The 13,828-nt window shown below is 44.7% G+C and overlaps 1 protein-coding gene across 1 annotated transcript; it reads left to right on the top strand.

The window, feature by feature from the left end:
- The first annotated feature begins 4,351 nt into the window (after positions 1-4,351).
- On the top strand, positions 4,352-12,951 carry LOC146176579 (putative protein-lysine deacylase ABHD14B). Its single transcript, XM_084581331.1, has 2 exons — positions 4,352-4,436; positions 12,119-12,951. Exons 1-2 carry the CDS (start codon positions 4,352-4,354, stop codon positions 12,949-12,951), a joined length of 918 nt encoding a protein of 305 aa, XP_084437457.1.
- The last annotated feature ends 877 nt before the right edge of the window (positions 12,952-13,828 follow it).

Here is a 13,828-nt window from a genome sequence, read left to right as displayed (position 1 = left end):
CACGCCTTGTCAGTTTGCAGAGATTAGAAAGGTACAGTCTTTGTCAAACGTGTAGAGCCCAGGGGTCTGCTTTTGAGCCGTGTGGGGGCGCTGATTTAGCGTTGGTGGAGGTCCTTCCTATCGGAGAGAGTAGGACAAAAAATCTTCTTACTATCAAGAGATTCGGAACACTGGACATGCATTACAAGCCGCAAGAAGCGGCTCAGAAGCAGACCCCCTGGGATGTACGTGTTCACTGTGCGCTTGAGTTTGTCCATAGCTACGACCGAATAAACGCGGCAACACAGGATCATCAAGACTACGTTCACACCGACGGCGAAATACCAAGTCATATCAAAATCCGCTCCGCTCCAGGTGTCACCAGCCGCCGCAAACACACCGAGGCAATTGTTTCGGCCCCAGCCGCCAACGCTTCGTGGCGCTGGCGTCAGTCTAGACCACGCCGTCACGCATTCGTGTTAAATATTCTGACGCCTGTAAGCGTAGATGTGGAACGGTGCCATTAAACGCTTTCATAGTAGTGTAACGCTAGCATTATACGCGTAGTAATTACAAAACATTTGGCCCTATATCGGGCACCATCTTATTTACTTAGATATTGTGCGGCGGCATACTCTAGAATGGAGCGGACATTAGTATTATATAACCTTTCTTTAATATCACTGTGACAGCCGGAAATTACACTTACGGTAAACTTGCATATGGTTACATATTTGATGTGTTTGTTCATTGTGAGGTCTAAAGAAAAATGATGCAAGTTATGTAACCTTGTCCGCCAAAATTATGCTTATGTATACGACACATTGCCTCCACCTTTGAGGACTTGCTGCTGAACCGCATATAAATGCACTCTGAAAAATTAATTATCATTTATCTGTAGAACCACGACGTGATACTATTAGTATCTATTTGTAGTTCAGAAGCACCGGCCTGTGCGGATAAATTTCTGTTTATGACGATGGTCAGTGTACAATCGGGTATGACGATATATACCAGAGTAATGGTCCCAGATTTATTTGAGATATCATACACATTACAGACGATGTCAGATACAAAGGCGTTCATTAAAGTTATCTTAGAGTGATTAGAGGGGTATTGTTCGACCCATATGAGAACGGAGGGAGGTAGAGCAAGTAAGAAAGTTTTGTCACGGCTAAGTGCACATAACAATGGGTCATTGGCATCATTCTATTGATATTGTGACCAACAAATATCGGGTATAAAAGACCGTTACGGTACGCAAGAGCAGGCCGCCATTAAGTCCCTGCAAATATCCCAAGAGCACCGCGTTCCGTTCCCTTTGTTACCGAGCATGGAAGGTGTTTTACTGCCACGGCCCAATCATGCGGCATTCCGTAAGATCCCACAGCATCCCGCGGCATTCTGTGAGAGCGGCGCCCTTTCATGTAAGGCTCATGCACAGGAAAATGGTGTTGCCTAATTGAGTTTCCAAAATTATTTATCCCATTGCTCATCAAATCGGTGACGCCTGATAGAAAAATATACTGCCCATTAAAAGGCATACCGCAGAACAAAGCGCACTGAAGACTAGGGAGCAGAAGAAAGACTGACCCAAGACGAGCGCCGAGCTCAATACTAAGGCTTTGCTCGTAAAACACGGGTATACGTATAAAGAGAGAAGTAAAGACATGACACGTGAATGAAAGGAAACACAAACACAAGAAGAATGCGAAAGGCGCTCAAAACTGGCCAGGGTACTAACACCACTTCTTGGACAGAGCAACTGAAGGTTTACCATGCTACACACTTAGGATAAAATGTGCCTCTGCCACTTCCTGTCTTTTTTCATCGCTTCACGCCCATGAGAGTTGCCATTTGGAAGTTGTTTTGGGGGGACGGCTTACTAAACATTGTTGCATACCTTTTTACTGCTTTTAGCCGCCGCTGAGTAAGTATTACTTTCCACTGGCAACTATGGACTGTCCTGTTTGGATAATATTTAGAATCTCGCAAACAGACCAGTGCAGGCGCATAACTGTGAACATAAAACTTCGGTCCTGTGTCCAATTCTCCTACACGTAAAAACGTTATCACAAAACGGAAAAGCCGTCAGCTAGGATCACTAGACCTGCAGTAAATCTATATATATATGGTTGGTTGGTTGGTTTGTGGGGTTTAACGTCCCAAAGCAACTCAGGCTATGAGAGACGCAAATCTATATATATATATATATATATATATATATATATTTCATTTCATTTCATTTATTAATACTGTCAGCCACCATAAGGGGCTGTAACAGGAGTGGAAAATACAAAACAAAAAATGAGCAATATAGAAGACGATGAAAATCAATAGTCAATCAAAAATTGTCTCTGAATACACACTCAAACAAAACAAAAATGAATTACACAGAAATCAAAACAACAGCCATCCTACACAACAGCAATAGTACCTCATCACCCTGTGGTAGAGCCATAGATGAAATTTTCTAAATGGCGTACAAATTCAGATAATGATGATGATCGAACAGCAGAATCTGGAAGAGAGTTCCAGTCCTTACAAGTTCGCGGGAAATAACTAAACTTGAAGCAATTATTTTTTATAGCCGGCAATGGAATGAACCTACTATGACGATGCCTTGATGTCTCATTAGTTTTGATCTCAAAATAGTCTGATTTATTAATTTTTAGGTAATTATTGATAATGAGGTAAAGAGTTTTTAGTCTTTCATACCTGGTTCTGCTTTCTAACATTGGTAGTTGGGGTGCGCGCTTGGAAGAGGCCCCGCAAACCCAGCTGCGCTCCTTCTGGGGCAAAATAGTTTCGAACACTTCAGCCTGCAAACGTGGTTCGAGTTACCGTGTTTCACGGGGTTCAAAACTGAAAACGAGTCCTGTCCTGCACACGCGAAAACTCAGAAAAGCCATGTTTCAAGAGCGAAACGCTTTAAGCCAGCGTGTCGAAAGACGTAAAGGTTCACTGTCACTGATGAAGTTCACTTCTCAGAGATCACTGCAGTCCCACGGCAAGTCCGGATTTCCGGCCAGGCCGGGGGACGCTTGTACCCATTTTTACCGGTGGGTGTCCGGCGGCGGGTTTCGAATACAGATGAGTACATGGCAGAAGCTACACTAAAGCTATGCACGATATTCTAGCGGTCCTGGTAAATATAAACTTCAGAAAATCTTATGTGCACGCCATCATTACCAATGCTTTCTTGTGACCATTTCTAAACGAACCGTTTCACATTTTACCTAACGATGTTTCAGTAATCACTGAAATTGATGGAAATACAGGCAGGATGGCAGAAAGCGTACGTTGCGTGTCAAGAAAAACATGGCCACCTAATTGTTTCAAAGTACCGTGTTGCATCAACTACCAGTACCATTTGTGCTTCTTAAAAAGCAGCTCCTGTGGTTTTTCAACATTTTGTGTTTTTAGTTGAATTACATTCCTCGGCATGTCCTGACGCCAACACAAAAAAAAAAACGTTTTTTGAAATTTCAATTAAAAATATTTTTAAAAAAGACAGCAAATCGAAACCGAAACTGCTATCACGGCCATAAATGACGTCCCAGTTGACGAAATGGTGACGTCACACTCAGTATTAAAACACTCGTACGTGCGTAGGATAGTAATAATAAAGTATGGAAATCATGACGCACTGCGTAAAATGTCTGAGGTAGTTCAGTATAAGCCTCGCAATTTCATAACCACGCAGGAAGTGGACAGTAAAGCCGGTATACTGTTTGTGACGTCAGAAACTCAGTGTTGTCCGCAGAAATACTCTCAATTTAAGCCATGAAAACGGCATATTTTAAAGCCGTGTTGTGCGTGAACAGATTGTTGTACGGCACCCAAATGTTGTAGAATGCGTCAGGACGAAGAGGAGAACCTATGGTAAAATTTCTACTGCAATATTCGAATGTGAAAAACCTCCGGAGTTGCTTTGTAAAGAATCTCGCGGGTTCGCCCTTAACCGGAATCCCATCAGCGTTTCTCATAGCACATGCACCGATTTCTAATGTCGCAACCCACATAACATCACGCACAAAACACGATAACTTTTTAAGAGAAATCTAGTGAAAGCGTTCAACGTATGCTTGCTATATATTAAACAGCACGCATATTATTAAATTACGGCGCTAAAAGGAAACGGTGCTCTAGCGCACGTGTCATTGCAACATATCTAGGCTATGAATGGCGCCATAGAGGATAAGGAGATAGGTGAAGTTTATCGTTTCCCTTCACCGCTTTTCTCACTTAGATAAAGAATCATTGAAAAGCATGCACACACTCACATTTTAAATGAGTGAGAGAGAGTGAGAGTGAGATTCATAACATTTCATTTGCGTGCAGTGCAGCGGCGGCTAGATCCTGTATCAACATGCCACTGGTCATCGGTGGTATAGTAGGGTTCCTCCTTTTGGTCGGCATCGTTGCCTTCGTGCTGCTGTCGCAGAAAACTGACGGTGAGTCTCTCCTTCGCTACTATCCGCCCCAGGTAGAAAGCCAGCACGGATTGTTGCGTGAAAATCTTGCAATAATATGCGTGCATTCTCCTCGCCAAGTGCATTTCAAAACGGAACCAACAGTGCAAAGAATTTGGCCAGATTTATCTCTTCTTTTCACAGAGCCTTTCCTAATGCTTGCGGAAAGTGACACGGACAAAAACAATACAAAATTACAGGACTGCACTTAAGTCTGCTAGAAAGCGCAAATGGCCAAAGGCATTTTACAGGAATGTTTTCACTTATTGCATATTGTCATTCCTACGCTCATCATCACTATCACTACAATCATCATTATCAACTACATGCATTGTCATTTAGTTGTCATCGCTGCTACCATCATTCCATTATCACTAACTCCATCGTATCTGTCATTGCTCCTATCATTATCACGCTGGACAAGGAGAATTATGATCGGTTTCTCATGAGCCCGGCGGCGTATTCCTATCCCGAGTACTCGAGCAGACCACGGTCTGGCACGTGATTCTATTCTCTCAATGGTAGAGTCCTCTCAGCAGTATCATCTGGCGACAAATAGCGGAAATATTGGCAAAGATAATAAGAGCGCATTTAAAGCCAGCCCTTCGTGTCGCTTCTGTGGCGCATTGTATTAACACTACTTATCTCTGCACTCAAGACATCTGTTCTCGAATACCCTAAGCACAATTTGTTGCATGTATGTTTTTACAGTTCACAACATTAAAATAAATTACAACTTTCCTGAGGTGCGCTTCCGCTTAGGCTGCACTATGTGATGCTTTTGGTTCTTAATAGCCGAAAACCCAGCCGTAAACAGAACCACGAGGTGATGGTATGACAACGGTGACACTAAGTAATTACCTTCACCGTAATCATTTCCTGCCTTCAGTGAGTGTATGTTACCTTTATGTTCCATTCAGAGGCACCTTTCAGCAGCAATCGCCGTTTCTACTCGCTGAGAGCGTCGTCTGCTCGAGTGCTTCTACGGGATATGGTTCGGTAATACGCAGCCCGGCGTGGAGTAATAGTTTTCACGCTCAGCTGGAGAATTGGGCGAATAGTGCTTCGATTCCTAGCGCGGATGAAATGACAGTTCATGTGGACATTTTCAGCGAACATTCCTTGCGAGCATTTCCACCGCCCATGAGCCAAGCAACGCCCTTTTCGCCTTAAAAAGTGCGACACAAAACTCCTCGTTGTAGCGATTCTACGTTGCTCCTCTTCTCGTCCTCTCTGTCGCCTTGCGCTATTGGAAAGTGGCTCATAATAAAAACCAACTTCGACAGCCTGTCAGTAAAGGAGAAAATATTTTCAATGAAAGATGAAATAATGATTTCAGTCTTCAAGCCTGCCACCATGTGACATGTGGCGCCTTGCACTTCAACATCACAGAGGGAATTTCGAATGTTTTATATGTTCAGTTCACTTCTAGTGCACTTTAAGCCCAGCTCGGTCAGACCCCAGGGGTGGAACTAAAATGTCTCGAAGCTTAGGCTCCTATTAAGAGGTTCACTTAACCGTCGCGAATATCCTATAGCATCCCGTGTACTTTCTTCCTTGCACAGTCCAACACTTTCATTCCGTAGATGAGCTTCAAAAGTAAGATGTAAGCGTGTACTATTATAAACAGATACCTGCCTACGCACCAATGCTGGGGTTTGTCGCCTGACTATCGATAATTGAAAATCGACAGCGGCCCTCTCTTACGATGCCAGCACTACATACGACTGCACAATCGCGTACACTCTATAAAAGGCTTCCATATTTTTTTCCGACTTGTTCTTTAAGTCTTAAAATGAGGTACTGTGGCGGTTTTTCGGCAGAACAAGCAAGATATGCTAGCTAAAAGCCAAAATTATCTACTACTATTCTTCTGTACTAGTGCACGCCCGTTCATTCAGTCTAAGAAGAGCATAAAAATATTCTATATGGCAGTTGTGGCGTTCGCCCACAGTGATGTTCTGATGGTGCGTCGGTCAGGAAACCACGGCCAGTATCGACGAGAGCGAGCGTTTTTATTACGGCATTCGCAGTAATGGTGGGCGAAATGGGGTGTTTTTCTTTCAGTTACGCTGCGCGCCGCCGCTAGGGGCGCGACGACCCCACGTTTTGCTCGCAGACAGTTTTTATGGCCGCTGGTGTAGTTCGCCCCGTAGCCTGTGGGTTTCGTGGTGAGTAGATGAAAATAAAAGAAAGCACACAGTAATTGCTTTAGCTGTACATCGCCAGCGTATTTCTCATGTATACGAAACGTTCGTAGAAAAATTAGACTGTTAAAGCCATCGAAAGACAAATCACTATTACTCGTTAAGAGATGATTTGAAAAAATGATGCGATCCTAAAAGCAGAACATTGCGTGCCGACGCAGTCTTTACAAGCATCTGATAGTTAATGTCGGACTGGCAGAGGCTATCATTAGGCCTGCCTAATGCAGGTTGATATAATTGGCGTGTTTAGGGAGTTTAAGGTTCCAAAGCGTATCAAGAAAAGAGTGACGCCCTACTGCAGCGCTTCGAAAGTTTCGACCACCATTTAGCGTGCAGTAACAGCTCACTGCAAACACGCGTCCTGCGGTTCACCGCCGCCGAGGTCGGCTGTCTAACCTGCAGAAAATGAAACTTGCAATTTTTCGAGTCTTTAGTTAACACCCCCCCCCCCCCCCCCCCTGCCGCACCGTAGAACTTTTCAGAATGTTTGTTGAAAGGAAATTATAGTTTTCGCAGCCCAGAGAGGAGTTCGAAAGTAATTTGAATTTATTTGATAAGCGTGCTGGCAGTTGCTGCCAAATCTCCCTTAATTTTTGCGGACACCAATGTTTTGCGTTTTCACGACTTGCATCACTTCAGTCGTTCAATCGTGTCGGACTATTCGTGACCCTTTGGACCATGCCACGCCACGCTTTTCGGTCTCTCACAATCTTCCTAACATCACATAACTTCATCTGCAGTGCCTCGAGGATGCCATCTAACCATCGTGTTCGCTGCCTACCCCTTCTCCGGCGACCCTCAACCTTTCCCAACATAAAATCTTTCTCCAGCGACTCCTCTCTTCCCATCTGATGACCAAAGTAGCTGAGCTTTAACTTTAGAATTTGACCCTCCAATGAGCAGTCAGGGTTTATGGTCGACATTATCGACTGATTTGATCGTCTGGCAGTCCAAGGAACTCTCAATAGTCGTCGCCAGCACCACAATTCAAACGCGTCAATTCTTCGGCGGTCAGCCTTTTTCACAGTCCAACTCTCGCATCCATACATCAAAACTGGAAAGACCATGGCACGAGTTATACGGATCTTGGTTGGCAGACTATTGTCTCTGCTCTTTACTAGGCGGTCAAGACTAACCATTGCTCTCTTTCCCAGAAGCAGGCGTCTCCTAATTTCATGGCTGCAGTCTCCTTCCGAGGTAATCTTGGAGCCCAAGAAGAGGAAATCTGTCACAGCTTCCACTTCTTGTCCATTGATGCTCCAGGACTTGATAGGGCAAGACGCCATGATCTTTGTATTTTTAATGTTCACTTTAAGCCCAAACTTCTCACTCTCTTCTTGTACGCGCATCAGAAGACTCTTGAGTTCCACTTCACTTTCTGCCATTAAAGTGGTATCATCCGCATATCTAAGGTTGTTGATACGTTTTCCAGCAATCTTCACTCCAGCTGAAGACCCGTCCAGACCGGCCTTCCTCATGATGCACTCTGCATATAGGTTAAATAGGCAGGGCGACAGTATGCAGCCTTATCTCACTCCTTTCTCAATCGGAAACCAATCAGTAAGACCATGCCCAGTTCTGACTGTGGCCTCTTGTCCTTCATACAGGTTCCTGAGGAGACAGATGAGGTGAATCGGAACTCCCATCTCTTGGAGAGCTTGCCACAATCTGCTGTGATCTACGCAGTCAAACGCTTTCGCATAATCAATAAAGCAGAAGTAGATGGGTTTCTGGAACTCTCTTGCTTTTTCCATGATCCAGCGAAGGTTGGCAATTTGGTCTCTAGTTCATCTGCCCTTGCGAAACCCAGCTTGCACGTCCGGAAGCTCCCGATCCACATACTGCTGCAGCCCACCTTCGAGGATTTTCAACATCACCTTGCTAGCATGCGAAATAAGCGCGATCGTGCGGTAGTTGGAACAATCTTTGGCACTGCCTTTCTTTGGAATGGGGATGTGAACTGACCTCCTCCGATCCTGTGGCCACTGCAGGGTTGTCCAAATCTGACATAATGTATGCATAATGTTAACAGCGTCATGGTTGAGGTGTTGAAGCAACTCAGCTGGAATGCCATCAATTCCGCTAGCTTTGTTCATAGCAAGGCTGGCTAAGGCCCATCCAACTTCACTCTTCAGGATGCCCGGCTCGAGATCAGTAATCACAACCGTCTTATGTTGGGTTTGCACATTCGGATCCTTCTTGTACAGTTCTTCTGTGTATTCCTGCCACCTCTTCTTTATCTCTGAGGCTTCAGTGAGGTCCTTGCCTCGTTTGTCCTTTATCACGCCCAGCTTAGCACAGAAGCTTCCTTTGATATCTTTGATTGTCTTATACAGAGCTCTTGTGTTCCTTAATTGGCGGTTGTCCTCAACTGCTTGGCACTGTATGTTCAGGAAGGCATTCTTATCTCTCCTTGCTATTTTCTGAAAATCCGCATTGAGAACCTTGTATCGTTCTCTTTCCCCCATAGCTTTTGCCATCCTCGTTTCCTCAGCTATTTGCAAAGCCTCTTGAAATAACCAGTTTGCTTTCTTGCATTTCTTTTGCTTTGGAACTACCTTAGTAGCAACTTCTTGTATTATATCATGAACATCAGTCCACATCTCTTCGGGCTCTCTGTCTTCTAGATCTAATTCTTGAAATCGATTCCTCACTTCCACAGCATATTCTAATGGAATTTGATCCAGATCATACCTGAAAGGCCTTCTAGTTTTCTGTGTTTTCCTCAATCGAAGCTTAATTTTGGCAACAAGAAGTTGATGATCGGTGCCACAATCGGCCCCAGGCCTGGTTTTTACTGCTTGTATAGCGCTTTTCCATCTCTGCCGGCAAAGAATATAATCGATCTGATTCCTGTACAGACCGTCCGGTGAAGTCCATGTGTACAGGCGCCTCTTGTCAGGCGCCACGACTTGCATAGCTCGCTTAAACAACTTGCCTTGAGAAAACAAGTGAGAAAATAATGATTAAGAATGAACAAAATGAAGTTCCCCTACAATCATCACGTTATTTCTGCTTCGAACTAAGCTTGGGAGATGCGGTTGCCCTTATCTGTGGCGGTTATATGTTTTTTTTTATTTTTTAGTTTTAAGTCCTCCGAAAACTTCGTTCTGCACATTTAGATATCTCAGCACTTTTCTAGCTCTCCAGTTTAGTTATGTGCATCGTGCGAAGATTCTTATCAGGGAGGAGCTGCTTTCAAAACGCAACAATTATAATGGCAGTTGCTTTCACAACGAGCAGCGGACTTCCCCCCTCCCTATTTCGTTTCGCGGAAGTACCTGCCACTAATCGTACTTGTCATGCTTAATTCAGAAGGGCGGTCAGTTTTGAGAGAGGATAGTATTTATGGTTTGATGCTCCCCTCACTTCTGGAGACTCTCATAGCCTGAGTCGCTTTGGGTTGTTAAACTCCACAAGCCAAGCCAAGCCAATCCGATCACGTCCGGAGAGGTGCTCGCATTGAATTACTTGATTGAATGTTTTTCGTATTCATCCATTAAACCGAGTACAGCTATCACAGATGTAAGTAGCAAGACTTATAGGTGTTCAGAGTGATATGCTATAAAAATCACGAACATTCATGTTAAGGAGAAGATTTCACCACGCGGGATACCTGGTAGCTTTGCTGTGAACAAATTTCTGCTCTTCATAAATGATGTGTGGAGCGCCATTATCTCTCATTATTGTTGCTTTCGAGCCGAACTAAAACGGCGGCGACCGTCGTTTTAAGGTTTCGTAATCCCAACTCCTCAAAAGTTTGCAGTGGAAACGCTTCAAGTCGTAAATAGTTCTACAAACCGGTTTATTCCTGTCAAAAGGAATACCACAGAGTGTTACAAAACTTAGTGGTAGACGTTTTGACGTCTGTATTTCTCAGACTCAAGTGAAAATGCAGGCATACGGACGTGCGAACTTGTGTAATATATACCTGTTCTGTATGCTTCACAGATGAGAAATCTCGGAAGCTGATTACGCGCTGTTTGTATGAAAACTAAGAGTTGAATTACGAAAACTAGCAAGTTGCAATTGGTGCAAGCGGGACGGCGAGCAAGCCGGTACACTCTTTGCGCCTGAACGACGCTGGCAGAAGCCAAGAGGTGTGGTATGTAGCGACCCCTCAGGAGAGCCACGGCGGTTGGAAACAGGCTCCTTTGAGAACGCTGTAAGAAGCGCGCTCTTCCCTCGAAATGAGCCATGGTATAGTTAAGGTTTCCCATGTCTAATTCCACCTGAGGTCAAGCCATCAGGTCGATTAGACTTCTTAGCCGCATACTGTAAACTGGAATACAAAATAGTAAATAGGCGTATAGAAAGGAAATAGGGACTCAAACAATACAAAAACGTCGCATCGTATATTTTATGTATACGCACCCTTTTTACATCTCAAACTGTTTCCCCGATCTGTACATCAATCATCTGTCCATTTGTTTTCTTTTCCACTTAGAATCTGACCCAGATGTGACAGGTAAGCTCTCCTCTGCCACTCATTGCTCCGTATTCACTCGTGAGTCAAACGCTGGATGCGTGCGGAGGGCATTTAGTGCAAGGCAGATGCAGATAAAATAGGGGACGCGATCAATATTCACACAGAATGGCTGAAGATATGAAATTTAGCAAATGCCGTTTTCATTTCTAAATACGTGGCTTGTGTTTGTTGGGTGCACGCTATTATGATATAAACATTTGACAGGCGTGAAAAAAAAAATTAGGTGTTTTCACATATTCTTAGATATGAAGTAAAACTTAAAGGGCTATAGAGGGATGTCACTCGCAAGAAAACAGTAAACTGCCCTAAAACGAGGTCCCTAAGCCAACTGCCTTGTTACGTGTTGTAATTAACCAGGACGTGAGAGTTGGACTGTGAAAAAGGCTGACCGCCGAAGAATTGACGCGTTTGAATTGTGGTGCTGGCGAAGACTAGAGTTCCTTGGACTGCCAGAAGATCAAATCAGTCGATATTGTCGACCATAAACCCTGACTGCTCATTGGAGGGTCAAATTCTAAAGTTAAAGCTCAGCTACTTTGGTCATCTGATGAGAAGAGAGGAGTCGCTGGAGAAATATTTGATGTTGGGAAAGGTTGAGGGTCGCCGGAGAAGGGGTAGGCAGCGAACGCGATGGTTAGATGGCATCCTCGAGGCACTGCAGATGAAGTTATGTGATGTTAGGAAGATAGAGACCGGAAAGCGTGGCGTGACATGGTCCATAGGGTCACGAAGAGTCGGACACGACTGAACGACTGAACTGAACTGAACATGAAAAACTACTGCAGCCTTTGGCTTGAGGGCATTCTTTTAGGCACTTGCCGCATCATTCTTCTGTTGTATCTTGCGATGAAGTATGACGTTCATCCGCTTCCTTCCTTCTTTTCCTTTTTCTCTAGCTACCTTCAAAGCATGAAAATCATTTTCGCACTAAATTTTCTTCCTGTTTTCTTCTGGTCTCTTGACAATAGAAGAAAAGACGAATATCGTCGTCCCCAAGAAAGACCTTCCTCCGCCATCCTCAGCTGACGTCGCGAGCTCGTGGCGCTCATTTGACTACACCAAGATGGACATACCGAGCAGCGTCAGCACAGGAGCCAAGCAGGTGAAGCCAGCACAATCGACTGTCGACGTCGACGGCCTCACCGTATTCTATCGGGAGGTGAAACCTGATGGGGCATTCCCCGAATTGAGCGTCCTGATGCTGCACGGAGCAGCCTTCTCATCAGAGACCTGGTTGAACCTTGGCACACTCGGCACGCTAGGCCTGGCGGGATATCGAGTAGTGGCCATCGACATGCCCGGCTTCGGCAAGTCACCGTCAGGCCAGATCTCGGACCAAGCTGCCTTTTTACACAGCCTTGTAGCAGCACTTCGCCTGGAGCGTCCAGTGATTGTGAGCCCCAGCCTGAGTGGCCAGCTCAGCCTGCCCTTTTTAGTGAAGCACTGGCAACTGATGGCTGGTTTTGTTCCAGTTGCTCCCGTCGGCTGGAGTGTGCTGCGGCAGGTGCAGTGCGGCTCCGGTGATACTCCGGTGGACAAGTCTGCAGTGTACGCAGCGCTCCAGGCCCATCTACCTGAGCCGGTTCCCAACCTGAGCTGCGTAAAAGTACCGACGCTCGTTGTGTTTGGCGAGCACGACCGAAGTACCAGCTCGGCAGTACTGCAGCTGCTTCCCAATAGCGTTGCAGTAGAGATCCCTAAAGGATCGCATCCGGCTTACCGCGACAATCCTGACTTGTGGCATAAGGCGCTCTATAACTTCCTACTGCGACTGCGAAACGAGCTGGGAGGTTCAATTTGATACACTGTAGCACGATTGTTTTCACAGTGAGTACGAGGGTGACTTGAGCTGACTAGCACTGTGTTCTTTTAAGTGAAGACTGGTGTTTACTTGAAATATGTGCGAACCCTGGGTATTTGGCCTCGTGTGGAACCTTCGAACTCATGATAACGTAAGCGATGCAAGTCACGTCTAGTTCAGTAATAATGACATGGTGATAATTATTAGTAGTATGAATGCCGTATCAAATTCAATGCTTAGTAGCCAAAATGTTTAGGGAAGTTTCTGTGTACAGCATATGAACGGAAAATAAAGATATGTGACCCTGTGCCATTGCCAGGCTCATTACCTAGTTATAGTAATAAGCTTTATTTGGCAATGAGATCGTCATGTTTCGCTGATTTTCTTTTTATGATCTCAATATTGGTAGAAAACAGCGCCTGACATCATATTTTTGGCATCGCACAATTGTCAGCTTAGTTCATGAAACCTTGGTCATACTTGTACAGTAAATTTCGTAGTTGGAGATTTTCTAGAGCCTTGAGTTTCTTCTTTTTTCATCCTGAAAACTGCACGTTCGAATATCTCTCACTACATATGTCTTCGAATGCGATTCCTCCACATCCTTTTCTTTCCTTGTGCGTACTGGTTAACACGATTATCCATCTTTCGTAAAGCGCGCCTTTACAAAAGTAGCAAAGGTTGTGCTTTTTATTTGGACTACCAAAAAGCAATCAAATTCCAGAATTGGCCTTAAATTTTATAGCGAAAGAGAATTGTTACTGCGCATACCAAATTTTTTATTACTAATTGTATTCAGGCGACGAAGAAGCGCTCGCCTTGCAAGTAACTGTTTTCAAGCGAGAGCCCAAGATTTGCCACTTCTGCGCATGCGCGA

This window comes from Amblyomma maculatum, chromosome 10 (genome assembly GCF_055883805.1).
Source record: "Amblyomma maculatum isolate TAMU_Amacu chromosome 10, ASM5588380v1, whole genome shotgun sequence".
Taxonomy (NCBI): Eukaryota; Metazoa; Arthropoda; class Arachnida; order Ixodida; family Ixodidae; genus Amblyomma; species Amblyomma maculatum.
The sequence above is the reverse complement of the archived record's forward strand: the minus strand, read 5'-3'. Positions and strand labels throughout refer to the sequence as shown.

Bases quoted from the DNA above. Each gene is read 5' to 3' on its own strand.
- LOC146176579 (XM_084581331.1), top strand. From the start codon at position 4,352: ATGCCACTGGTCATCGGTGGTATAGTAGGGTTCCTCCTTTTGGTCGGC. The intron at 4,437-12,118 runs GTGAGTCTCTCC...TCTTGACAATAG, and splicing joins GCTGTCGCAGAAAACTGACG to AAGAAAAGACGAATATCGTC.